Source organism: Anomaloglossus baeobatrachus, chromosome 2, assembly GCF_048569485.1.
Source record: "Anomaloglossus baeobatrachus isolate aAnoBae1 chromosome 2, aAnoBae1.hap1, whole genome shotgun sequence".
Lineage (NCBI taxonomy): Eukaryota > Metazoa > Chordata > Amphibia > Anura > Aromobatidae > Anomaloglossus > Anomaloglossus baeobatrachus.
Window position 1 is genome coordinate 99,091,668 of NC_134354.1, and position 27,500 is coordinate 99,119,167.

Here is a 27,500-nt window from a genome sequence, read left to right on the forward strand (position 1 = left end):
AAGCATTCGTCCTCCAGTAACAAGTCAGGACATAGACACGTCTCACACTCAGGATGGGAACATGTGAGCAAGAAACCTGCCACATACACCACGGGTCCTTTATTAACGGGACATAAAAGTGTATACAAATGTAGCCAAGAACAGGGAATGTGTGAAGATCACAAAAGAACAAAAAACACAACAACTGACAGCAGATTACCTTTTGCCAAAACATTCACCCATTCAATCATCATGCTACACGTGAATTCAGAATATTGAAAATAAAAGATTAATCCTGGAGAAAGAAGGGTATTGTTCTGATAAGAGATACATTAACATTAGTGGTGAGCGAGCAGTACCATGTTCAGGTGCTCGGTACTGGTAACAAGAAGTAGGACGCTCAGAAGAACACGACCGGAGTACCTGAGTATAATGGAAGTCAATTGAGCATTTTTCCGAAAGATTTTTAGGAAAAATATTTGAGTACACCACTGACTTACATCATATAGTCAGTACTCTAGTCAAGACCATCCAAGCATCCAACTGCTCGTTACCACTACCGAGCACTGAAGCATGGTAGTGCGCTCTCATCACTAATTATAATGTTTATTATTTTCATGTGTACTATTAATTTATCAAATAAAGAGAAAAGAAAATAAAAGTTAAAATGGTTAGCCCAAGCCATCTTCCAAGCCCAAGCTGTCTTCTAAGGCCTGAGTTACACTTGCGTATAACTCATGCAAGTCTCACATCGGTATCACCCGGCACGGCCTGACGCTCTCCGGGCCCGAGTGCCTCAGATGCATAGAAATACATGCAGCCGACCTGCCCGTCAGGAAAATGTGCGGCCGTGCCGAGTGATACCAACACGAGACTCGCACGAGTCATACGCAAGTGGAACCGTACCCTAAGTCTGCCTTTTTCAGAAATCAAGAGGTACTGGAACCAGAAGAAAACCATGGAAGAACTACTGTGCTGCTGCAGACAAATGTAGATCTAATACACCGGATAATGTGTGAGAGGTGCTTTATTTCTACGCGTTTGGAAGTGAAACCCCACTTGAATTGGTGGATTTCCTGAAGAAGTGTGGTTTCATTTCAAAGCGCGTAGAAATAAACCAGCCCTCACACATTATCCGGTCTACATTTGTCTGCAGCAGCGCCGTTCTTCTTCCATGGTGTTATTCTGGTTCCAGTACCTCTCATTTGGCCTTAGGGCACGTGTAAAGTGCGGCAGCTGCACTACGCCGGTATGACTGTTTGGGTGTCACAAAACCACACAAGGTGAGCGACCAGGGTAAGATCCTATTGTACTCATCTATCCACAGTAATCCATTACTCAGAAGTCAGTGATTTTTCTTGCAACAAAATGGTCAGACTTTAATCAGCGTTCAGTGGGTCAGTTTTTACTTTCAGAGTTTGTCCAAGATTCATCTTTTTTCTCGTGTCTCATATCAAATAGCCTGTGAAGAACGGACAGCACACTGATGGCATCCGAGAACTGCCTGGTTTTTTTTTTTTACAGGTCTCTATACTTTTTTGTGAACCCCTTTGTCGGGGGGGGGGGGGGGGGTGATTGGATTTGTAAACTACCCCATACATTATGATAGATGCGAGCTTCCTCCGTGATAAACATGAATATCAGTCATAAGAAAAACTGAAATCTGAAGGAGCCCCAAGACTAAGGTCACAGATTTCCACTGGTCCAACATCTGGATTGCTATATATTTATCTCTCCATCTGCCACTCCGCTTTCACAATTTGACAACACAGATAATATGGGAAGATCAGAGACTTGGTCCTGGCACTTATGGTTTGCTACAGCCATGTTATATAATGTGTGAAGGAACTGTTCCTTTTCAGCATAAGAAATAGTGTATGTGGAGAAGACAGGATTATACACAGATATGGTACAGGATCATACAGATATGGTACAGGATCATACACATATGGTACAGGTCAGGATCATACACAAATATGGCACAGGATCATACAGATATGGTACAGGATCATACACATATGGTACAGGTCAGGATCATACACAAATATGGCACAGGATCATACAGATATGGTACAGGATCATACACATATGGTACAGGTCAGGATCATACACAAATATGGCACAGGATCATACAGATATGGTACAGGTCAGGATCATACACAGATATGGTACAGTAAAGGATCACACACAGATATGATACAGGATCATACACAGATCTGGTACAGGATCATACACAGATCTGGTACAGGATCATACACAGATCTGGTACAGGATCATACACAGATATGGTACAGGATAATACACAGATATGATACAGGATAATACACAGATATGATACAGGATCATACAGATATGGTACAGGATCATACACATATGGTACAGGTCAGGATCATACACAAATATGGCACAGGATCATACAGATATGGTACAGGATCATACAGATATGGTACAGGATCATACAGATATGGCACAGGATCATACAGATATGGTACAGGATCATACAGATATGGTACAGGATCATACAGATATGGTACAGGATCATACACAGATACGGTACAGGATCATACACAGATACGGTACAGGATCATACACAGATACGGTACAGGATCATACACAGATATGGTACAGGATCATACACAGATATGGTACAGGATCACACAGATATGGTACAGGATCATACAGATATGGTACAGGATCATACAGATATGGTACAGGATCATACAGATATGGTACAGGTCAGGATCATACACAGATATGGTACAGTAAAGGATCACACACACAGATATGATACAGGATCATACACAGATATGGTACAGGATCATACACAGATATGGTGCAGCTCCTTCCATGAGCAATGACAGCGGTGTACCCGGATCCTTATCTGTTCTATCCGTGCAAAACATGAGCTGGAGGCAATGTGAATAATGTGTCTAATTAAATGCCACAAATGTGCAATATTCGGCTTTGTTCCCTATAATCGCCGCATCGCCTACAGAAATCAATTCAGTGTCACAAAGATCAAAGTCTCCATTTGAAATCCAATGAAAAGCAAAGTGTAGCCTGTGCAATATACTCATTTCTGGGCACCGTAGATGAATGAGGACAATCTGAAGAGCTCTTATTATAGATGGGGGAGTGATGGCTCTTTGTTTAGTAACTTGTCTGTCGTACAGTCACGTAGCCATCGCCAGATGTGGTATAATGGATGCTACAGGCACAGCACAATAGCAATCGTTTGGTGTAAGACTATCATTTTCCAGACCCCATCTCTAAATCAAATGAACTGGATGCAAAACCCATCTTCCAGGCGGGGGCACTGCCAGGCGGGGGCACTGCCAGCCGGGGTTATTTTTAGGCCATAGTTGGGGAATTTGAATTGCATGTACAAACATTCAAATGAGTGGTTCATGAAGCGGCTGCGGAGGACAGAATTACTGGCAGCATCCCGGAAAGTGAGCTACAACAAGGGCATGGAGGGAGCCGGAGTATAAAGGATCCACTGTTCTGTACAGTCATCACTGTGGTTTCCTACCTGTCCAGGACAGAAGCGGAAAGTTTGGAGGAGCCATGTAAAAAGTGACGAAGGCAAGTGGCGCAAACAGAACGGCCATTGTTTGTGTTGGCAGCTCAATGAGAAGATTATGGAGGGTTGCACGGCTTTCTATAAAAAAAAAAGTCGAAATGTTTGACAGCAGGGTGACAATGCAAAGAGAATTATCAGAAATACTCCAAACAATTCTGTGTAAAAAGGAGCACTTAATAGAGGGATAAAGGAAAAAATATTGAAAAATTAAAAAACATTCTGAACCAACATTCGTTACAAAAGCCAACGCTAAAGTGATGAATACCAGCACTGGCGCCCATCCTATTAGGCCCCTGTCACACGTACACGATTCCGGTACACATGACGCCATTGTCATACATACCAGAGACACGGACATACGCAGACCCATTAAAATGGTTCTGCGCACATATCCATGTTTTCTCACAGACGAGTGTCCGTGTGGAGCATACGCGTGACCTTGTGATCCGCACATAGACATGTCCGTTTTTCTCCGGCAGCACGGGTGTCAAATGGACCACACACTGAAGTGATCCGTGTGACATCAGTGAGAAAACACGTGTGTTTGAAATAAAAGGATTTTCTATACTCACCTGTCTCCAGCCCTGCTATCTCCAGCGCTGCTGTCACTTGCTTCTGGGCCCGCTCATTATCCTCATGAATATTCACTGCACCCCAGACCCTGAAGCAGCAGCAGTGCTGGAGACAGCAGTGGCAGGGACAGGTGAGTATAGAAGTTCATGCTGTCCCAGTGTGCTCTCACAGATAGCACACGCTGAACACACACACACGAATACAAATAAGCACCTATACCACAGACTGTGCAAAACGTGTGTGTTTTGCACGGATGTGTTAAAAAAGGCGTTAGAGGGATTGTCTATCTAAGAAATTGTAGTTCCATGAGCTTTAATTGATAAGTTTTTTTTAAAGGTTTTTTGGACTGATCAGATGAGAGTGACTGTTGACGGATCACATGGATAGATCAGGCCTCCACTTCGCCTCACAGGCCAGCATGGGGGAGTTGAGCACTGTTATTATTACTAATATTGTTATGAGTTAATATTACTAAAGCTGAGCTGGTTGGACATTTTCACTAGGATTGTACAGTTACCTTGCAAAACTGTAGTGACCAGTGTGCAGTTTGGTGGCTTCATACCTGACATAACGGTATGCCTCAACAACCGCGCTCAAAAAAAGGGCAGAATTGTGAATCTTTGCACATCCAGCTATCAGATCAATTGGAAAAATGGTCGCAATAAGCCCTATACCTAAAAAGATAGAAGATGAAATGAAGACAGAAAAACTCACAAACCGCAATGCAGAGGCCAAAGTCTCCGATGCTTCTCAAGAAAGGAAAACTACCGTAGTTTTGTGATTTAGGTGCGCTGTAAGCAAAAGCCAATTTGAGAATTTTCATCACCGAAGTCACCTACAGCCATTAAAGAGTACCTAAACTTTATTTAATTATCCTGCAGGCATTGCAAAATAATTCCCAAACATTATGTTGTAGTGTGGTTTCAAGGCCAAGTTTATGCTCCTTTAGAAGGTGCTTTCAACTGCTGCTCAGCAATTCCGCTTTCTGGATAGAAGGTTGGGAGCAGAGACACTCAGACAGGAAAAGTCCCAAAACATATAACGTTGAAATACCTGAAGGATTATAAAAAAAAAAAAAATACTCTCTGAAGGACTTGTTCCAGCAGTCCGACCAGAGTGTGAAGTCCATCTATAGCGACCCTCGAATATCCAGGGTGCAATATACAGACAAGTCCGCAGGTTGTGCATATTGGTATTTGGTACTGACCAACGTTTGCCTTTGAGGTTTCACTTTTAGTATAAAGGCCATATAAAGTTAATTCTACATGTTATGAGAGTTTATACAGATTTCAATAGATTTTTTTATTGGCTTCCCTGATAGTATAACCGCTGTGATGACCTAAGGCACACAAGTGTACTACGGCACCGCACAATTGTAAAATGGTGCATCCCGGCATTCAGACTTCTCAGAAGCCCCAAAGTAGGTGAATGTCTTCGATCACATTCATAAATACAGAGAAATATAAATTTAGCATATTTAGGAAGATAAAGTGGAACTCAGCTGGTTTTTCTAAATAATGGCGGGTTTATTTATTTTAAAAAAATTGTCACTTTTGGAAAAAGTGAAGTAGAAAAAGTGCAGCCCACAAATGAAGAGTTGTCTAGCCAGTTCCCAGCTATCTGCACAAAGGCAGGAAGTAAAAGCGCAAAAGGTTTCATCATCCCCACATTGTATTTCTCTAAAAATGTACCATATTGTAGCCCGCTGTGAAAAGAGGCGATCCCCGAGGCCGCAGGGGTCCAAATGCTTTGGAGTGTGAGTATTGCACGTAGCGGCACAAATCCATAGGCCTCAGCGTAATACCAAGTTCAAATACCAGTATCACATACAGTATCTTACAATACCAGCGTAGATACAATACTAAATAAAACAGCAGTGGCCGCAGTTGGGTAATGGACCCTGAATTCCGCCTCCTTTTCTTGTCACTATCAATCTAAATGAGGTGAAAAACTCCGATCTCACACCCTGGGAGTTAGGGATACACTACTTAAAGAGGATCTGTCACCAGATTTTTGCCATCGAATCTTAGAGAAGCATAATGTAGAGGCAGAGTTCCTGACTCCAGTGGTGTGTCACTTACTGGGCTGCTTGCTGTAGCTTTAAAATAAATAAATAAATAAATTAAAACATTAAATAATTATAATCAAAATAATAATCATAATACTTTATTATATTATTTAAAAAAACAAAACAAAACATTTTATTGGTGGGAGATTATCACTAGAGGACTAGTAAACCTACTGCCATGTAGTCTTCCATATTCATGAGCCTTGTATAAACCATATTAGTAGATTTTTGCCTATGCACAGTGTAAATAAAAAGCTGCCAATCAGTGGTGTGGGTGGGTTATACAGAGCTCAGCATTCAGAGAGCTGCTGAATCTGCAGACAAAAAACACAGTGGTATCAAAACTGCCACAAGCAGCCTAGATACGGTAAGTGACATCTCTGGAATCAGGGTCTCTGCCCCAACATCAAGCTGCTCTCAAATTGGAGTAGCAAAAACCAGATAACAGATTCCCATTAAGAGGAACAGGCTTTAGAGTGCAGTAATCTGGAAGTGTTCTCCTTACACTGTACTTACACTTTCACATATAAGACCTGTGGAAAGGCATTGACCCAACAGTACTGCTGTTGGTTTGGATCCGACCCCCTCCACCTGCCTCCGGTGTGTGAATGACAGGTCACTGCTGAGATTTCAAACAGAGGAGGCAGGTCGTTCACAGAACGGAGGCAGGTCGTTCACAGAACGGAGGCAGGTCGTTCACAGAACGGAGGCAGGTCGTTCACAGAACGGAGGCAGGTCGTTCACAGAACGGAGGCAGGTCGTTCACAGAACGGAGGCAGGTCGTTCACAGAACGGAGGCAGGTCGTTCACAGAACGGAGGCAGGTCGTTCACAGAACGGAGGAAGGTCGTTCACAGAACGGAGGAAGGTCGTTCACAGAACGGAGGAAGGTCGTTCACAGAACGGAGGAAGGTCGTTCACAGAACGGAGGCAGGAAGAGGGATCGGGGAATCACAGACAGGGAGGAGAAGACCCAGTACACAGCCCGGCCCCTGTGCACCGAAATCTAATTATCAGAAAGCTTGAAATCTTGATTAAAGAAGAATAACCAAGCTGATTTCTTCACCCAAGGTATCAATTTATTCAGTATTACAGCGCCATTACATCAATGTCTTTACATTACAAAATCATTGACAGGTTCTCTTTATTAAAAATCCTGTTATAATTCATATGTAAATTAGGCTTATGTTTTCTGGGAGGGATCAGAGGACTTCCCAAATTTTATTTGACGCCTAGCCCCACCTTCTTCTGCTTGAGTGACAACTTACTGGCTTGATTTCTCTGTCAGTGAGATGTCAGTCAAGCAGAGTAAAGTGGGGCTGGACTGAGAAGACAGCCGGGAAGGCAGATACTTGAAGTGCTTTGAGGCATCCGCAGCATTTAAGCCACATTCCCATGTGCATTAAAACAATTACTATCTGTCAGAGAGCAAGCAACATGACTATAGAAACAGTTTGCGTGTGGGGGGGAATTGTTCTGAAAACTCACCGCATCCCTTTAAAGGGAATATGTCACCAGGTTTTTGCTCCCCTAACTGAGAGCAGCATAAGGTAGAGACAGAGATCCTGATTCCAGTGATGTCACTCATTGAGCTGTTTGCTGTCATTTTGATAAAATCAATGTTTTCTCTGCTGCAGATCTAGCAGTTGTACAGATCTCATGAATATGCTGGACAACCTGACAGCACGCAGTGTAGTCCTGTAATGATAATCTCCTGATTAATCAGTGATTTTATCAAAACTACACTAAGGAGCCCAGTAAGTGACACATCGTTGGAATCAGGATCTCTGCCCCTAGGTTATGCAGCTATCAGATTAGGTGGCAAAATCCTGGTGACAGATTCCCTCTTACATTGGTTGCCCACTACTTTTATATTGATGGGCTATCTTATGATAGGTCATCAATATCTGATTGGCCGGGGTCCAACACCCTGCAACCCTGCCGATTAGCTGTTCTCGGTCCCGGAGGCGGCAGCAGCAGGTAGCTGGAAATGCTCAACTCTGGTGCTGCTCCGTCTTCTAATAGTGGCCTTGGCTGGGTACTGCACATCCACCTCCCATTCAGATCCATAGCAGGTGGATGTGCAGTAACTGGCCACGGCCACTATCAGAAGCCAGAGCAGCACCAGAGCGGAGCATTTTTGGCTGCCACCTGCCGCGACAGAGAACAGCTGATTGGTGGGGGTCATGGGTGTCGGACCCCGGCAGATCAGACATTGATTACCTATCCTAAGGATAGGCCATCAATATAAAAGTAATGGGCAACCAATTTAAGGTTGTGTGAACTTTTTAATCCAAATTTTCTAATCCACGTGTGCACTATTTTCCAAACTATAGTCATTAACAAACTTCTTAAAGTATATCTATCATTTCTAGAAACCCCTCATGTGTAACAGATGGTACAGCCAAGATGAGCCGAGCATTCAGCAGCGCTAAGACACAGAGATCCACCTCTAGCGGGGCTGCCACTAGAGATTTCAGGGCCCCTGACTGGCATAATTTTGGGGGCCCCCTTGAGACTCCACCCCAGCTCCGCCTCCACACCTCACACACAAGCCAATAAATGAAGTGTGAAGGCCCCCCCCCCCTTCTGTTGGGGCCCCGGAGTACAGTCCTTTTTGTCCCTGCCTGGTGGCGGCCCTGCCTCTAGGACTGACCATGGGTATGCTGAAACACTAACAGTCAGCTCATCATGGCGTCCGTACACTGGAGCACGAGATTTCCATGTGATGTATCTACATAGCAGCGTCCTATGTGTCTTCCTTGGAAAGGAAGATTCTGTATTGGAAGTGAATTCCGTCTTTGTACATTCATATTGCAAAAAGACTAAAAAATAAATGAAAATTCTATTTTCAGATCCAAACAATGCAGATAGATCTGCCAGTATGGAATATAGAGAATAAAAGTCTACAATGTACTGCCACTTCTGACACAAGGCCAGCCAATATTGTGCAGTGAGGGTTTGTGTCTAATATAGGATGGGGCGTGTATAGGAAACGCTCATCTGATGACCCCTGGGTAATACATAGCTTAGTACTGCAGTGACGAGATGAGCTAAACTGACCGGAAAGTGGAAGTCACATGGTGTGGACAGGAAGAGCTGGGGACGTCATATAAACGGCCTCACTGCCGACAATACCAAAACAAGAATGATTTCATTGTAGCAGCCCATTCATACGCTGACGGCTGCACTGAGATCACTGTATTACCAGACATGATTAATAATGCATCCGTCTGAGCAGTGATGGACGCTGGAGCCGACAACTACTTACACTTGGACCACGCCAACAGCTAAATATAAAGGCATCTACAACCACAGGATATTAATGTGCAGATGGTAAGGGTAACAGCAAATGCGCAATCAAAGATACGTTGGTAAATTATGAATGGATATGATAAAAAATAGCAAGATACATCCCAGATCCAATCAGGAATCAGATTTGTGCACACAGTGCATTTTTTATCACATTTTTGCAGTTTTGTCAGATTTCAGCAAAGTCAATGAGAAACCTGAAGTCTCATGCACATGTGGAGTTTTTTTCCTTGTGCAGATTTGGTGCAGAAAATCATCTGCAGCATGTCCATTCTTTCAGCGTTTTTGCCCTGCGTATGAAAGCAATGAAAAAAAAAAACATGGAAAAATGTGTCAAAAATGCATTTTTTTAAGCTACGTTTTTCCTGCCAAGAAATACAGAAATGGTGCCGAAATTTCTGCAACCAAATACTCAATGTGCACACAGACTTAGGCTCTGTGCCCACGTGTGCGTATTTGCATGCATTTATGCTGCGATCTGCACTGCAGCGTAACTGCATGCGTCCTGCGTCCCCTGCACAATCTATGAAGATTGTGCATAATCCATGCCCACGTGGAGTATTAGAACGCAGCGAATTTTCATGCTGCCAAATCGCTGCGTTCTAAAAAGCAGCATGTCACTTCTTTCGTGCGCTCTCCATTCTGTCTATAGGAAAGGCAGCATCCAGAGAGCACGAATTCTGCAGTCACCAAAGTTTCAGAATGGAGCTTTACAGCTGCGCTCTGAAACGCACATGCAGTGACAAAACGCTGCGGTGCAGAGCGCACACACGTGGGCACAGAGACTTACAATCTGAGCAATGCTATAAAAAATATACCAGTTTCCCAAAGCCACGCTCAGGCTCTGTTCACACTAGAAAAAGGATTTTTCTCAAGAAATTTCTTGAGAGTCTGAAAGATTAGTGCACTTGCAAAAAAACACACCAATAACGCACCGAAAACGGCATGTACCCACTATTTTATCATTTGCAGCCATTGCACCACCTTGTATTCTATTTTACTTTGCTGCAGATTTCCAGTGCATTTGTCTGCTCCATACGTCCATGTTCAGTGGGGTTTCCCACTACATTCATTTCTTGCGTAAAGGGTGCTTTACACGCTGCGACATCGCTAACGATATATCATCGGGGTCACGGTGTTAGTGACGCACATCAGGCGCCGGTAGCGACACCGCAGCGTGACAGCTAGGAGCGACGATCAACGAGCACAAAAACTGCAAAAATCGTTGATCGTTGACACGTCGCTCCAAATCATAATGTCGTTGGTGTTTCATTCCGCTGGTTGTTCGTCATTCCTGAGGCAGCACACATCGCTGTGTGTGACACCGCAGGAACGACGAACATCTCCTTACCTGCGTCCATCGGAAAGGAGGAAGGAAGGAGGTGGGCGGTATGTTCCGGCCGCTCATCTCCGCCCCTCCTCTGCTATTGGGCGGCCGCTTAGTGACGTCGCTATGATGCCAAACGCACCTCCCCCTTGAAGGAGGAATTGTTCGGCGAACACAGCGACGTCGTTGAACAAGTATGTGCGTGTGCCGCTGCCGTAGCGATATTGTTCGCTACGGCAGCGCTCACCACATGTCGCACGAACGACGGGGACAAGTGCTATCGCTTGCGACATCGCTAGCAATCACTAGCAATGTTGCAGCGTGTAAAGCCCCCTTAAGAGCCAACTGCTGACCCCCACTAATCACAAAATGGTCACAAATACCCGTTTGAGCCGCATTGTGGACCTGCTTGCACACTATGGGGCCAATTGATTCAACATTTTATGCTATAAAACTGGTGTTAAAAAGTCGCAAGTCTTTATTACAACTTTTTTTTTAAAGAAGGCGGAGCATAGCTAAAGGGGGTGTGGCCAACTGTTTTTTTTCTTTTAATACCAAAAAAAGATGTTTAAATTCTGGAAGAGATGGATCTAGTCCATGACCGGATGGCATTTTCTGTCTCCTCTGAAAGATGTGTTACATTTATTGTGCGGCGTTTGTCCCTAATGAACTTGGAGCATCTCCGCTGTGGATAACGAGTGTCGTATTAAACCCCAGTGTGGATAAATTTACCTCTATGGGTCTATTTCCATAGGTGACTTTGGTGCCCCCTGATCTCATGATCGGGGGGGGGTCCGATCATACTTTCCCTGGGAAAGGTGATGAATGTATTTGTATTAATAATATGTACGACTGAATTCCGTGAACCGGATTTCCCTCCAAATATCCGTAACCTCTTACGGGCCCCATTGCTTTTAGGGGACAATAAAGTGCCACATCGCGGACCAACAGGTAGACTTAGTTTTCTGCCGTACTGGGCTGTGTACATGAGGCCTTCGGGCCTCTAATATACTTCTGATAAGTCTGTGTGCACACGTTGAGTATTTGGTTGCAGAACTTTACAGCATTTCTGCATTTCTTTCCAGGAAAAAAAAAAAGTGCAAAAAACGATTAAAGAATGGACATGCTGCAGATTATTTTCTGCACCAAATCTGCAAGGAAATAAAACTCGTGTGCACAACACTTCAGGATTCTCATGGACTTTGCTGGCTTCAGGATTTGCTTTATGACAAAACTGCAATAACACAATGCATAAAAAACGCACTGTGTGCACACAGCCTTAGTACAATGCGGTTTATGCTCATAACTTCTCGTGAATAACAAAATCCTGACCTCAAAGTGATCTTATAAATCTTTCTAATCTTTAGAAAAGAAAAAAAAAAAAGAAGTTTAAAGGGCAAAGTAAAGTATGACGATAAAATGGTATCTCGAGTACACTGACGTTTTCTGGGTAATTACTTATCTTGGCATCATACACATGATCTCCACCCACTGTGAGATTACCCTGCTTGTCCACAGTCACACTGGTATGGAGAGCTGACACTTCCCTCCTCCTCCTCCTCACCTGGTGTAAGGTGTGACGGGTACGCTGCCCAAGGTGTCACTTGGTGAGACGTTCAGGTAATCCAGCTTATCCCGACAGCGCAGGAGCAAAGTCTGCCCCATACACTGATCTACTACCCCCTGCCCCATACACTGATATACTACCCCCTGCCCCATACACTGATCTACTACCCCCTGCCCCATACACTGATCTACTACCCCCTGCCCCATACACCGATCTACTACCCCCTGCCCCATAGACTGATCTACTACCCCCTGCCCCATACACTGATCTACTACCCCCTGCCCCATACACTGATCTACTACCCCCTGCCCCATACACTGATCTACTACCCCCTGCCCCATACACCGATCTACTACCCCCTGCCCCATACACCGATCTACTACCCCATGCCCCATACACTGATCTACTACCCCCTGTCCCATACACCGATATACTACCCCCTGCCCCATACACTGATCTACTACCCCCTGCCCCATACACCGATCTACTACCCCCTGCCCCATACACCGATCTACTACCCCTTGCCCCATACACTGATCTACTATCGCCTGCCCCATACACCGATATACTACCGCCTGCCCCATACACTGATCTACTACCCCCTGCCCCATACCCTGATATACTACCACTTGCCCCATACCCTGGCATACTACCACCTGCCCCATACCCTGGCATACTACCACCTGCCCCATACACTGATATACTACCACCTGCCCCATACACTGATATACTACCACCTGCCCCATACACTGATCTACTACCCCCTGCCCCATACCCTGATATACTACCACTTGCCCCATACCCTGGCATACTACCACCTGCCCCATACCCTGGCATACTACCACCTGCCCCATACACTGATATACTACCACCTGCCCCATACACTGATATACTACCACCTGCCCCATACACTGATATACTACCACCTGCCCCATACACTGATATACTACCCCCTGCCCCATACCCTGATATACTACCACTTGCCCCATACCCTGGCATACTACCACCTGCCCCATACCCTGGCATACTACCACCTGCCCCATACCCTGGCATACTACCACCTGCCCCATACACTGATATACTACCACCTGCCCCATACACTGATATACTACAATCTGTCACAATCCAAAGGGCTAACTATTCCCAATTTCATTACCCAGAACAGTAAGAGTCGTAAAAAAGTTATATAGAAAGTTATGAACAAACATCCAAGGATTAATCGTATAAATCCTTCTACCAGGTGGCATAGCGCACCCCTGACTCGAGGTCTGAGACGTACCTTTGGAGTTTGTGGGAAGGCAGTTGGCCCATCAGGACTGGTAGGGGTCTGGCATTCACCATCCTCAAAATAAAAAACATCTTCATCCTCAAGAACACGGTCAAGGAACCTTATTACCTCCTCTTCCTCCTCCATTGCTGGTACGACAGCTGGTAGATTGTTCTCCATAAGGTCCTATGCCCAACTTTTCCAAGCCAATAAGACAGGCGGGTACAGTACGTGTCATGCTTGTCTGCTGCACATCTTCTTTACCGCAGAGAGTGAACCCCACCGTCAAACAGCCATGGCCCCCCTGGACCTATTCGTCATCATCTTATGTCTGTTCTTGTAGTGTCCCAACGCTGCTGAAATTTCACTTCTACCATTCAGCAAGATGAAAGGAGGGGGATCTGGGGAATTTCTGCCACTTCCTCAAACACTTCTTCCTTCTTTTTCATGCTCCCTCGCCTCCTTTGGTTAGCCCTCCCCAGCAGCAGAGCTGCTCTCACGCTGCCCAGGCTCTTCTGGAGATATCGGCTGTCTTGCTCATTGAACTTTCCCTGCTGTGTTTGAACTGGCGTCTGAGCACACAGGAAGCCTGTCGTGTTGGGCAGGCCTTCACAGGCGGGGCAGCTGTTTCTTCACCAGTCTCACAGTAACCCCTGACTTCCCATAGACGAGTGCTAGGGAAATGGAAAGATGTCCTGCTGCACCATGTGTAATGGCAGCAACAGGTAACAGCGGCGGCAGTAGGAGCATCAACAAGCGCACCGGTGGCGACAGCAGCAATACCACCAATCGTACCGGCGGGGGCAGCACCACTAAGCGTACTGGTGGCATCAGCACCACCACCACCAAGCGTACCAGCGGCGGCAGCAGCAGTACCACCAAGCGGACTGGCGGCATTAGCAGCACCACCACCAAGCGTACCGGCGGTGGCAGTAGTACCACTACCAAGTGTACCGGCGGTGGCGGCAACACCACCACGCATACCGTGGGCAGCAGCAGTACCACCACGCATACCGCCGGCAGCAGCAGCACCACCACGCATACCGCTGGCGGCAGCAGCACCACCACACATACCGCCGGCAGCAGCAGCACCACCACCACGCATACCGCCGGCGGCAGCAGCAGCACCACCACCACGCATACCGCCAGCAGCAGCACCACCATGCATATCGCCAGCAGCAGCACCAACACCACGCGTGGCAACAGCACCACCACGCGTACCGCCGGCAGCAGCAGCACCACCACCACGCGTACCGCCGACGGCAGCAGCACCACCACCACGCGTACCGCCGGCGGCAGCAGCACCACCACGCGTACCGCCGGCGGCAGCAGCACCACCACCACGCGTACCAGCAGTGGCAGCAGCACCATGCATAACAGCAGCAGGTACATAATGAAGCAAACAGGAGTCACAGCAAAGGTGGCATCAGAATTTCTGTACATAAACTAAACAGAGAAGGCAATTATGCTATATAAATTATTAAAATACTATCATCTGTCTTTTTCTGATATTAATGCAGTCATATATATATATATATATATATATATATATATATATTATATATATATATATATACACACACACACACACACACATACATACACATACATACACATTATATATTTATATATATATATATATTATATATATATATATATATATATATATATATATATATATATATATATATATATATATTATATATATATATATATTATTATATACACACACACACACACACACACACACACACACACACACACACACATACATACATACATACATACATACATACATACATATATATATATATATATATATATAATATAGCATAATATAGCAGAGGATGAAGGAATAAGTCCCTGATCCAACAGATTCTGAGTCTAATCTTTGGAGCGGTTAGTAAAGGACCTGTCCGACCCATGTGTCTCGTTCCCCGGTGGCTATTAAGCTGGGGGGGGGGGGTTTCTCCGAAACGCTGCAGGAATTTCGAAGGTAAATTTACATGGCTGAAGGGGCGGGCTGTATCAGCTGTACGGTTCCCTTTAATATCACCTCTTCATTTTTCCACCCCACAAAAGTCACCAGTTTTCAAAGCCCAAGCGACGTCCCATTCTCACCGCCCCTCCTCTAGCGTTCAGCTGCGTTCAGACATGGCAGAATCATTGTGAAAGATAATTTACAGAATCCCACACATTGAATGTACTGTCCACATCCACTGCACGTGCACATTTTTAATTGATTTGTGGCGAATTTCACTGTCAGAAACACCAGCACAAATGACCATTATATACATGAATGTTCCACCACAGATAATTTAAAGACTGCGTTCACACAATGCAATGGGTGCGTACTGGCCACGAGTGCAACTAAAAAGAAGACAACGCGTCCACAACATGCGACTCCAGTCTACGAGCGTCGAAACCTTTATGCCATGTTCCCACAAAGCATACATGCTGCATTTTTTTCCTGCAGAAAATTGTGTTTAACAGTTCAACCAACGTAGACGTGATTTCATGAATACGTCTGACCGGTGTGCTTTAAAAGAAGCCGATTTCCTGCTGCGTTTTTTTTTACCTATTGGCTTTTATAGGGGTCCTAAAAAAATGCATCAAAAACCACAATAATACTTCCAAGTGCGGAATTCCAGGGTTCCTGCAAATTAACGATGCAGAAAAAAGCTGAATAAAATGGATGGATCGAAAACTGTACAATGAACATTTTTGAAAAAAATAAATAAATTTCACACCTAAAGCAAAAGGAAAACCCCAAAGTAAATGTGTAGTGCTGCGAAGTCATGTAATACAGTATGTGTAAGAGTTTGCTACAAATAAATTAACCACAACACGTCACAGAAACCATCTAAACTAGTGTTGGCTGAACCCGCCGATATCAACGGGCTCGGTCAGATCTAAAGTGTATGGAGGCTCATGACTCTTCCTGGACAGTTGTCCTGGAAATGTTCGGGGCAATAAAGGGTAATTGGGCCAATCTATAGTGTATGGGACCCCGATATCCAGTCTCATGTGACACATTTATGGTCCAAGTACTCCACAACCTCACAGGCATCAATTATGCTACTAGGACACATGCCGCCGGTCCAGCCATTGTGTTCCGTACTTGGACCATTGATATCAGGTTGTAAAACCGGCCTTTGATTGGAATTCCACATTAAGTTTTTCATTTACTTTTTTTGTAGTTAAAGTCTAAAATAGCACCAGCAGGTTCGGGAGGAGGGGTGGCAAGAGGGCATTTGCCCCGGGGCACTGCCAGCTGGGTGAAACCATTGGGTTTCCTGATGCTGCATCCCGAGGTGTCTCCCTGGTGGAAAAATTTTGCCTCCACCCGGACTAGGATTCGGTCCTTCTCCGAGCCAGCTGTCAAGTTGACAGGTGGCTCAAAAATGGTGCAGCACGCCGGCTCCCAGCGAGCAATTGAACTTACGCCTTTTAGGAAATTTGAAGACACAGTGGGGAGTGAGGAGCGAAATGAGTGCTGATAGATCGAGGAGACGGGGATATCAATTGAGGGGATGGGTGTAGACACTGTATGGGGAGCAAGAGGGGAACATGTATGAGGAAACCGTAGGAGTGGGATGTATGCGTACACAACATGGGGGAGAGGGAGATGGGATGGGTGTGACACGGTATGGGGTGGGTGGTGGATGGGGGTAGTATGTGTGGGGAGACAGTATGGCATGCAAAAGGCTAAATATGTGAGGAGACATTATGGTTGGCAGGGAAGCATGTTAGAGGAGACAGGATGTGGGAGGAGGAAATGTGTTAAGAGCCTTTAGAGGGGAATAGCATGTAGAGACAGTATGGGTGGAGAACAGTGTGAGGGGGCAAAGAATAGAGACTGGGTAGTGTGCGGTATAGAAAGTGAGTAGCATGGGCTGACAGCCAGGAGAGAACAGTACACAGAGGATGTGAAGTGTGATGACCGGTCACAGTATAGAGACTGGGCAGTATAGAGGAGGATACAGTGTGAGAGGTCAGTATGGAAAGGAGAGGGCAATGTGGAGGTCATGTACCATAAGAGTGACAGTGTGTGGGTTATATTTTGAAAAGGGAACACAGTAAGGAGCAACCATTTATATAGGCTTATTTATACAGCATAGGGTATTATAATCGCTAATGTAAAGGGCATTGTGTCAGGATGTGTTGCAGACAATCGGAGAAGATGGAAGTCTAAAGAAGCAACGTGAAAAGTCATGGTGTCTGGACAAGATGAAGAACAGAAAAAGAATGACTTTGATCAGAGACAAAGTAATCTGTAAGGTACCTGGATGTAAATGCTTGTGATATCGACCAATTCTCATCAATACTATGGTCCCTATATGGTTTTATGATGACTGATAACATCTTCCAGTATCTCCTTTCCATTGTTAAAGGACATACTAGGACTTCTAGGTTCATGTGATACAAATGTATATGGGTCTGATTTGACATTACAATTGATGTACTGTGTACTTATGGTGGTTCACGTGACGCATTTCTGTACTACTTGTAATTTGTTTCTGTACGGATGGTGGTTCAAGTGATATGTTTCTGTACTTCTTGTAATTTGCTTCTGTACTGATAGTGGTTCAGGTGATATGTTTCTGTACTTCTGGTAATTTGTTTCTGTACTGATGGTGGTTCAGGTGATATGTTTCTGTACTTCTGGTAATTTGTTTCTGTACTGATGGTGGTTCAGGTGATATGTTTCTGTACTTCTGGTAATTTGTTTCTGTACTGATGGTGGTTCAGGTGATTTATCACAGTACTGCTGATGGTTCTAATGACATATTCGTGTGCTTTTATTAGTTATGACACTCTACACATGTAACAATCCATAACTTATAAGGTTATGTGATACATGGCTTTGTTAATAAAGTATTGTGATGTCAGTCAAGTTAAGGGTTACTATGTTTTTATTTATGTTAGGAATAAAGTTTGTGACGAAAGTCTGCTCTGAGTGACTGCAGACTTCTGAATTCTATTAGCTTGCGCACTGCACGCTGTCCGGATCCTCTAATGCCGGTGATTACAGTAGGAGATCACAAAACCGCAGGTATACGATATACATAAAATCTGCATCAGAATAATGCACCAAAAACTCAATAATCCGAGCAAATTGCAATTTGAATATCACTGTGGACGCCTGCAGAAAAATATAGTTCTATACAATTTCAAATCGTTACTGAACATCTTTATAAAAAAAAAAGCATTAGAATAAAAAACATTTTAATTGTTTCAGGTTTATTAGAAGTGGCTTAATTACTGTACAATGAACATTTAAAAAAAGCTTTTCACACCTAAAACAAAAGAAAAACCACAGAGCAAATGTGTTGTGTAGTGAAGGCGTATAACATGCGTAAGAGTTTGCTACAAATAGATCAACTACAACATGTCACAAACAATCTAGCTCCATGCGCACGCTGCAGAAGAGTTAACAAAACTGCACCTTTTGGCCAAAAAACGCATAAAGAAAAAGCATGTGTTTTTGGTGCGTTTTTGCCCTATGTGTTTTTTTAGTGAAACCAATAGCTCAAAGTGATAAAAGACACGACAAAAACAGACAAAAACTTGACATGCTGCAGTTTGTTTTTTTTGTCAGCCCAAAACTGCAAAAAAAAAAAATGTGCGCACACAGCATTTCAGAATTCTTGTAGAGTTTGCTGGGGGAAGGAAAGACATACCAATTTTGGCATGAAAACTGCACTAAAAAAGGGGCAAAAAAATGCAGCGTACACATGGAACCAATATCAGAGGGCTTAGCCAATGGTTTAATGGTTTGAAATCTCAGCAGTGACCTGTCATTCATAGACTGGAGGCGGGCGAAGGGGTCGGGGAATCATAGACAGGGAGGAGAAGATCCAGTGCACAGTCAGACTACTGTGCACACAAATCTAATTCAGAAAACTTCAAATAGTGATTAAAGAAGAACCTCAAAGTAGATTTATTTACCAAAGTATCAATGTAATCAGTATCACAGCGCCATTACAGCCATCTCTAATTTACATTACAAATTTGTGTCAACAGGTTATCTTTAATATGTGCATTCACAGGAGTTGACTATTTCAATAGGGGAAAGGGAAACTAGCCAAGGCATATGATTAGGTCTGTTGAAAATACACTGTGTGCAGAATTATTAGGCAAGTTGTATTTTAGAGGATTTTTTTTTTATTTATGATCAACAACTATGTTCTCAATCAACCCAAAAGACTCATAAATCTCAAAGCTTAATATTTTTGGAAGTTGGAGTGTTTTTTTTTTTTAGATTTGGCTATCTTCGGAGGATATCGGTTTGTGCAGGTAACTATTACTGTGCAGAGTTATTAGGCAACTTAATAATAATAATAATTTTATTCATTTATATAGCGCTATTAATTCCACAGCGCTTTACATGGATTGGCAACACTGTCCCCATTGGGGCTCACAATCTAGAGTCCCTATCTGTATGTCTTTGGAGTGTGGGAGGAAACCGGAGCACCCAGAGGAAACCCACGCAAACACGGGGAGAACATACAAAATCCTTGCAGATGTTGTCCTTGGTGGGATTTGAACCCAGGACCCCAGCGCTGCAAGACTGCAGTGCTAACCACTGAGCCACTGTGCCAAAACCAAATATATTCCCATTTCACTTGTTTTTTTTCACCAGGTAAACCAATATAACTGCACAAAATTTAGAAATAAACATCTCTGACATGCAAAAACAAACCCCCCAAAAAATTAGTGACCAATATATCCACCTTTCTTTATGGTGACACTCAACAGCCTACCATCCATAAATTCTGTCAGTTGCTTGATCGGTTTATGATCAACATTGCGTGCAGCAGCCACCACAGCCTCCAGACACTGTTCCAATCAAAACTACACTAAGGCTACTTTCACACATCCGGCTTGAGCTCTGCGGCTCAATCCGGCTGTGGAAGCTATGCAACGGATGCGGTGAAAACACCGCATCCTTTGCATAAGTTTTTCCTTTGCGGCCCGTCCGGTTTTTGCCGCTTGCGGCATGCTACTGAGCATGCGCAGTGGCAAAAACCACATGCGGCGGCCGGATGCGGTTATTGCCGCATCGCGCCGCATCCGGCCGCCATAGGCATGCATTGAAAAATGCGCCGCATCGGCCGAATGCGGCGCGATGCGGTTTTTTTTGCCACACGAAAAAACGTGCCAGGCAACGTTCCATCCGGCCTCCGCATCGGCTAAATCTGCCGCATGCGGTAAAAACCGGATGGAACGCAAGGCCATGCGGCACAATGCGGCACTAATTAAAGTCTATGCAGGAAAATCGCAACCGGCAGCAAAAAAAAACGGTTGCGATTTTCCTGCAAAGTGCCGGAGTGTGCCGCATTGCAAAAACCGGAGGTGTGAAAGTAGCCTAAGCAGCTCAGTAAGTGACACATCACTGGAATCAGGATCTCTGTGTCTACATTCTGCTGCTCTCAGATTAGGTGGCAAAAACCTGGGACAGATTCCCTTTAAATACAGAAGCTCAGCCGTTCCTATATGCTTCCTATGATGTGAAGTCATAGGTGTGGCAGTCACTCATCTGTCAACAGCCGTAGCATATGCCAATTTAACTCAATTAGTGTAGCTGAGAAGAAAACTGTTAAACGAACAACTGCTGTAATTTTCATTCCCGGCTATAGTAAATGAACCATTTGCACACAGACCGAGTGCATTAACACCAGCAAACCAACGGTTGTTAAATGTCCACAATCGTCTGCGTAGAAGCCGTTGTTTAGTAGCTCGTTCCCAATACTCAGGCAGAGTAATGCACCTTATCTCCGCCAACGGATATTTATGAGCAGAATGTAAAGCCATTAAGATATCATGGCCGCTAGGATTCCTATTACAAGACATTTCAGTCCAGGTTAATGTGATATTTTCCTGGTAATGTATTGTGAATTACCGGCATGGTATTAGGTCTGATTCTTGTTACTTACACTTCCCATAAGTTATAACTGCATCCCCTGTAACAATTTCTATCTATTAAGCTGAAATTATACGAGGAAACCTTGCTGTGCAAAGGACGATTGGAACCCGTGAGGCGGAGAATATGTATACACCCTGTAAGGTTATGGCAGTAGGTATTGATTTTTCTACAATACTTCAGTCCATCGTTCATCTAGCTAAAGGAGAAAGGAGGCCCTGAGAAACACGAATATAAGATGATGGGCGAGGGGATATAGGGGGCATAGGGTAAAAGAAGTGAAGGATGCTGGGTGGCAATGTAACACATGACCTAATTCTCCATAGATCACTGAGCTTACACACATTATCTATATATATAATTGCCTTATTCTGTCTGTCTTGCTCCAAAATTGTGCACCGTGACAGTGTCGTTAGAGTGACAACTGTCAGATTGGCCGCTGGGCTCGGCCTGAACCCGCACCCACCCCCCCCACTCCCACGGATTGGCCACTCGCCTCGGCCTGGCCGCGCGCCCCCCGCATGGATTAGCCGCTCGCCCCGGCCCTCCGCACGCATCGCCCGCTCCAGCGTACACCGGCTACCGGTACACATGTGCAGGGAGCTGGCATACGCTGACGCCTCGCCCCCGCCACAAGTTGGCACACTCTGCCTCGCCCCCGGCGGACATAACCTTCCTGCGATGCTGGGATCGTGACGGAGCTGATGTACGCTGATAACCATGATACACATCGCGTAACTATAGGAAGTGCTTCCCTTAGTTACCCGATGTGTATCATGGTTACCAGCGTACACCGGCTCCCGGTACACGTGCAGGGAGCCGGCATACGCTGACGCCTCGCCCGCTCAGCCCCGCCCCCGGCACACGTTGCCACGCTCGGACCCGCTCCCGGCGGCCCCAGCATGGGGGATGGAGCACAATGGGGGGTGTGAATGTGAATATGAAGTGTGTGACCTGTTGTGTCTGACCGTATGTAACATTACGTGAGGCTTTTCATGGCCCAACAATTTGGAAATGTGAGATATGTGATTTAACAGATATTTTAAGGGTACTGGTAATTCCCATAATCAATGGAGAGTATGTGTCTTAAACCGGTACTCCGGTGAGATACATTTTTTTCGTACTGTCCCATACACTATGGATCTCAGCTGGCCACTGCAGTTTTAGTATCTTACTTGTAAATCAATAAAAGAGTAGCTGCTTCTCACCCCCCCCATATGGGATGTTACATTACAGACCAGTGTAAGGCTATGTCCACACACTGCGTTCAGGTTTGACAACAAAAATGCACCCTCTGGCAGACTCTTCGGACAGTGAGTTTTTAAAAGAGAAATAAAATATTACAGGATTTGATAGGTAGAATACATAGAGGGATAAATAAAAAAAATAGATAGAAAGATAGATAGCATGGCTACCCACTGACAGCAGACAGCCATGCGATGAGAATGAACTCGGGTGACCCTCTGACGTCACTGCTGCGACACAGGTAGTAGTGCGGGGCCCGCAGCTGTGACATCAGAGTTTCACCCGAGTTCATTCTCATGGCGCAGCCCTGTCTCTGTGTTGCAGCCTGATTTGCGGTCACATGACTCAACTGTGACCGCAAATCCCCTGAGTGACGTCCCACTGATCGCGCGGCTCACTTCAATCACTGAGGTGATTTGCTGTCACAGGTGGAGGACTCCAGCTGCGGCCACGAGTAACCGAGTGACGTCACTGCTGATAGCGCGACTCACTTCAGTTGCTGCGTGGAGCGCACAGTGAGCGGTCGTGGTCTATGGCCGCTCGTTATGAGCTTTCAACGTAGCAAAGCTAGAAGAGTCGCGGGACCTCGTACGGATTACATCAGACCTGGAAGGGTGTTTGGGGGTTATTAAAGTTTTGAAAGAGGGTGTTTTTATGTTTTTTATTCCAAATAATGGACTTTTTGAGTGTATGTGTTTATTTACTTTCACTTACAGATTAATCATGGGGGGGGGGGTATCTCAGACACCTGCCATGATTAACCTAGGACTTATTGGCAGCTATGGGATGCCACTAACTCCTTATCACCCCGATTGCCACCGCAGCAGAGTAATCGGTATGAGCCGGGTAAGGTCCCGGGACTGCCGCATTTAATGGATGCGGCAATTCCGGGCGGCTGCTGGCTGATATTTTTAGGCTTGGGGGCAGCCTAAAAACGATAGGCCTCCCCAGTCTGAGAATACCAGCCAGAAGCTGTGAGGCTTTATCTTGGCAGGATATCAATTGGGGGGTGGGGGGGGGATACCGCACGTCATTTTTTAAAATCATTTATTTTACTGCACGATATAGACTTGCCCACCGGCGACTGTGATTGGATGCAGTGAGACAGCTGTCACCCAGTGTGTGGGCGAATCTGAATGCAACCAATCATAGGCTCCGGTGGGCGGGGGAAGCAGTGAATATGAGATGAGCCTAATGAGCAGCCGACACTTTCAGAAGCAGGAGAAGCCGCAGGAGCAGTGTGACAGCCGTGCAGTGCTGGTGATTGTTGAGTATGAAGGAGGGAGAGAGGGGAGGTGGGGAGAGAGAGAGAGACCTGCGTTTTTGTTGACAAGGACGGATGCAAAATGCAACCAAAACGCAGTGCAAGTGACAGCTAAACATTTTGGTTGTGTTTTGACACACCCCATTCATTTCAATGGCTGGAAAATGCAACCAAAACACAATAAGGCTGCTTTCACACATCCGGTTTTTGCTGAGCGGCACAATACGGCGCTTTGCAGAAGAAAAGCAACCGTTTTTTTTTGCTGCCGGTTGCGTTTTTTCTGCATAGACTTGCATTAGCGCCGTATTGTGCCAGATGGCCTTGCGTTGCGTCTGGTTTTTGCCAGATGCGGCATATTTAGCCCATGCGGCTGCCAGATGGAACGTTGCCTGGCACGTTTTTTTGTGCAGCGAAAAAAACGCATCGCGCCGGCAATTCACAATGCATGCCTATGGACGCCGGATGCAGTTTTTTGCACTGCGCATGCTCAGTATCAAGCCGCATCCATCAACAAACGGATGGGCCGCATGGGAAAAACTTATGCAACGGATCCGTTTTTTTCGCCGCATCCGTTGCATAGGTTTTTGAGCCGGATTGAGCCGCACTGCAAAAAACGGATGTGTGAAAGCTGCCTAAAGAAGTGACATGCTGCTTTTTTACGCAACAATTTTGGTAAATATTTGTCAAATAAAACAGTTTAAAAAAAAAAAAGCAACGTGCGCATGGAAATTTTGACTTCTCAGACATTGGTTTGGAAGCAAAACGCATGCATTTTGTCATTCACACAGTGCAGTTTATAATGCAACCAAAACGCAAGAAAACATGCAACGTGCGAACATGGCCTAAAGCTCCGTGCTGCAGCAGAGAACAGGGGGCATAGGTGTCGGCTCCATACTCTACCAGTCATGCCCCCGCCACGTCCCCTGTTCGAAGACTGGATAGAAACAAGTGTCAGGAGGCTGGCAGGCGGGAAGAGCATGGAACTGGCGACCACGTCACCGCTACGCCCCCCTCTTCTCTGCTGCAGCACGGAGCTTTACACTGGTCTAACACGCAATATCCCATATGAGGGGGTAAAGAACAGCTATTTTACTGATTTACAAATGACCTAAAGATACTAGAACTGCAGCGGCCAGCTCAGATCCATAGTGTATGAGGGCAGGGACAGCACAATTTTTTTTTTTTTTATTTCCACAGGGTACCCCTTTAAGTGAAGTGATTGGTCATTGAATGGTCAAGTGAAGTGGTCATTGAATGTATACAAGAGTGTTTTTATTCAGTAAAAGTAAAGTATCCTAGAAACAAAACATGGCAAAAGTTTTACATGTTGACCCTTTATTCTGAATACTGTACTGGTAAATCCAGCAAGTGCTATCTATACCTTTCATGTTAAAAGAAAAAGTCTTTCTACAGGAAAGGGGATCGCAACACCTCGTCCATAGCTCTGCTCAAATAGGAACAGAGAACAAGAAGGCTTTTCTAAAAGGATCCTTCATCCTTTCTGATAGAAAACTGAAAGAAGCGTATGAGCTGGGCTACTTATAGCTGGGCTACTTATAGCTGGCCATTATGCCTACTCGGATTGTTCAGGGGCATTATAATGGCAATATGGAACTAATGAGATCCGACTCTTGAAGGGAAGCCACAATTGAAGGAAGTTGAGAAAACAAACTAAGGTCTTGTTCACACAATGCGGTTTTACCCGCGTTTTTTTTGTGGTTTTGCTGCAGAACGTTCTGCACAAAAAGGTTGTAACCTTTCTGCAGACATTCCCCAGCAAAACCTATGAAAAAAAAAAAAAATAGATGTGCGCAAACTGCCTTTTTTTCTCAAGAACATTCTTTCTGCAGAATTTCTTGAGAAAAATAATGAGCATGTCACTTCTTTTCTGCAGGTACCTGCGGGTTTTGCCATAGAAAATGGTAAAAAAACCCGCAGGGACCAACCTGGGGAAAAAACGCACCAAAACCACATCAAAAGCGCACAAAACCGCAGTAAAACCGCATGCAGTTTTGGGCGCGGTTTTTGACCGCAAGTGCGCTAATCTTTCAGACTCTCGAAATTTCTTGAGAAAAATCCTTTTTCTAGTGTGAACAAAGCCTAAGCCATAATACTCTCAGGGTGCAACTGTAGCACGATCCTCAGGGTGGATTTGGGCAAGTTTCCACCATAGATAAATCAGTCACAAAATGAACATGTTACTTCTGGATTTTGCAGTAGGTCTCCCTGTGAAGTGCTGCAGTTTTGGGGTTTTGCAATGCAGATGACGAAATCCACAAGAGTTACGCAGTTTGTTTCTTATTTTTTGCCATCACACCTACTTTAGTTCTTAACTCCGTGTCTCTTACATTTTCAGCATGCGCTCAGCCTCACTCATCACTGGGTTTTCTGCCTTTCCATCAGCTCACAGCTATGCGGAAAAATAAAGAACCCACACAGCTCGAAAAGAAAATAATGAGGTGCGAGAGCAGCCGAGGTCCTCGTGGACACAAGCGTGTTTGGCCGTGTGCTGCACCGGCTAAAAGCTGATGAATCACTTTCTAGGTTGACGACAAGAGTTTCATCAGGGTCCTTTTTTACAGCACTCCGGGAATATATTGTTCTCTCTATGGCGGTTTAAAAAGAATGTCAAATTATGGTGCCCATCAGATCTGAACAGAAATATGTGATTTTTTTTTTCCCTTTTTTGTTGCTCGCAGCACTTTCATTAAAGGGAATCTGTCATTATGTTTTTGCTACCTGATCTGAGAGCAGCATAATGTAGGGGCAGAGATCCTGATTCCAGCGATGTGTCACTTACTGAGCTGCTTAGTGTAGTTTTGACAAAATCACTGATTAATCAGCAGGAGATTATCATTAGACGACTACTTGACGTGCTGCATGTAGTCCAGCATATTCATGAGCTCTGTATAACTGCTAAATCTGCAGCAGAGAAAACATTGATTTTATCAAAATGACTGCAAACAGCTCAGTGACATGGCTGGAATCAGGGTCTCTACATTATGCTGCTCTCAGATAGGGGAGCAAAAACTTGGTGACAGATTTCCTTTAACAAAAAAAAAAATGGGTAAGTCTTCTGTCAGCCCAAGAAATTACGATCATTCAATGTAAAGAAAGCACAAAACTATAGCAGCCTTTTTCTAGTTGCATCTAAGGCTGCTTTCACACTACGTCTTTTTAACATGCGTCCTGAACGTTTTTTTGCTGCAAAAGCGGATCCTGCTTTTACAGCAAAAAACGCATGCAAACGCATGTGTTACTTTGCAGGATCCTGTCACTGGATGTTTAGGGGCGGGCATTGGAGTCATGTGATCGGGAGTGAGGGGAACTAAACGTGCCAGACTGGGAGCCGGCTTCTTACAACTGTGGAGGCTCGTAACCAAGGTAAA

The 27,500-nt window shown here is 44.9% G+C and overlaps 1 protein-coding gene across 6 annotated transcripts in view; it reads right to left on the reverse strand.

Moving 5' to 3' along the window:
- Positions 1 to 27,500, reverse strand: part of ABR (ABR activator of RhoGEF and GTPase) — a 551,973-nt gene that overhangs the window by 261,307 nt on the left and 263,166 nt on the right. The window contains exon 1 of one of the 6 annotated variants that reach the window (XM_075335220.1): positions 13,688 to 14,228. The exons of the other annotated variants lie outside the window; for them this stretch is intronic. Within the exon in view, the coding sequence (XP_075191335.1) occupies positions 13,688 to 13,855 (168 nt within the window). The 5' untranslated portion in view covers positions 13,856 to 14,228. Of the gene's footprint in view, positions 1 to 13,687; positions 14,229 to 27,500 lie in introns of those variants that run through there. 6 annotated transcript variants of the gene reach the window in all.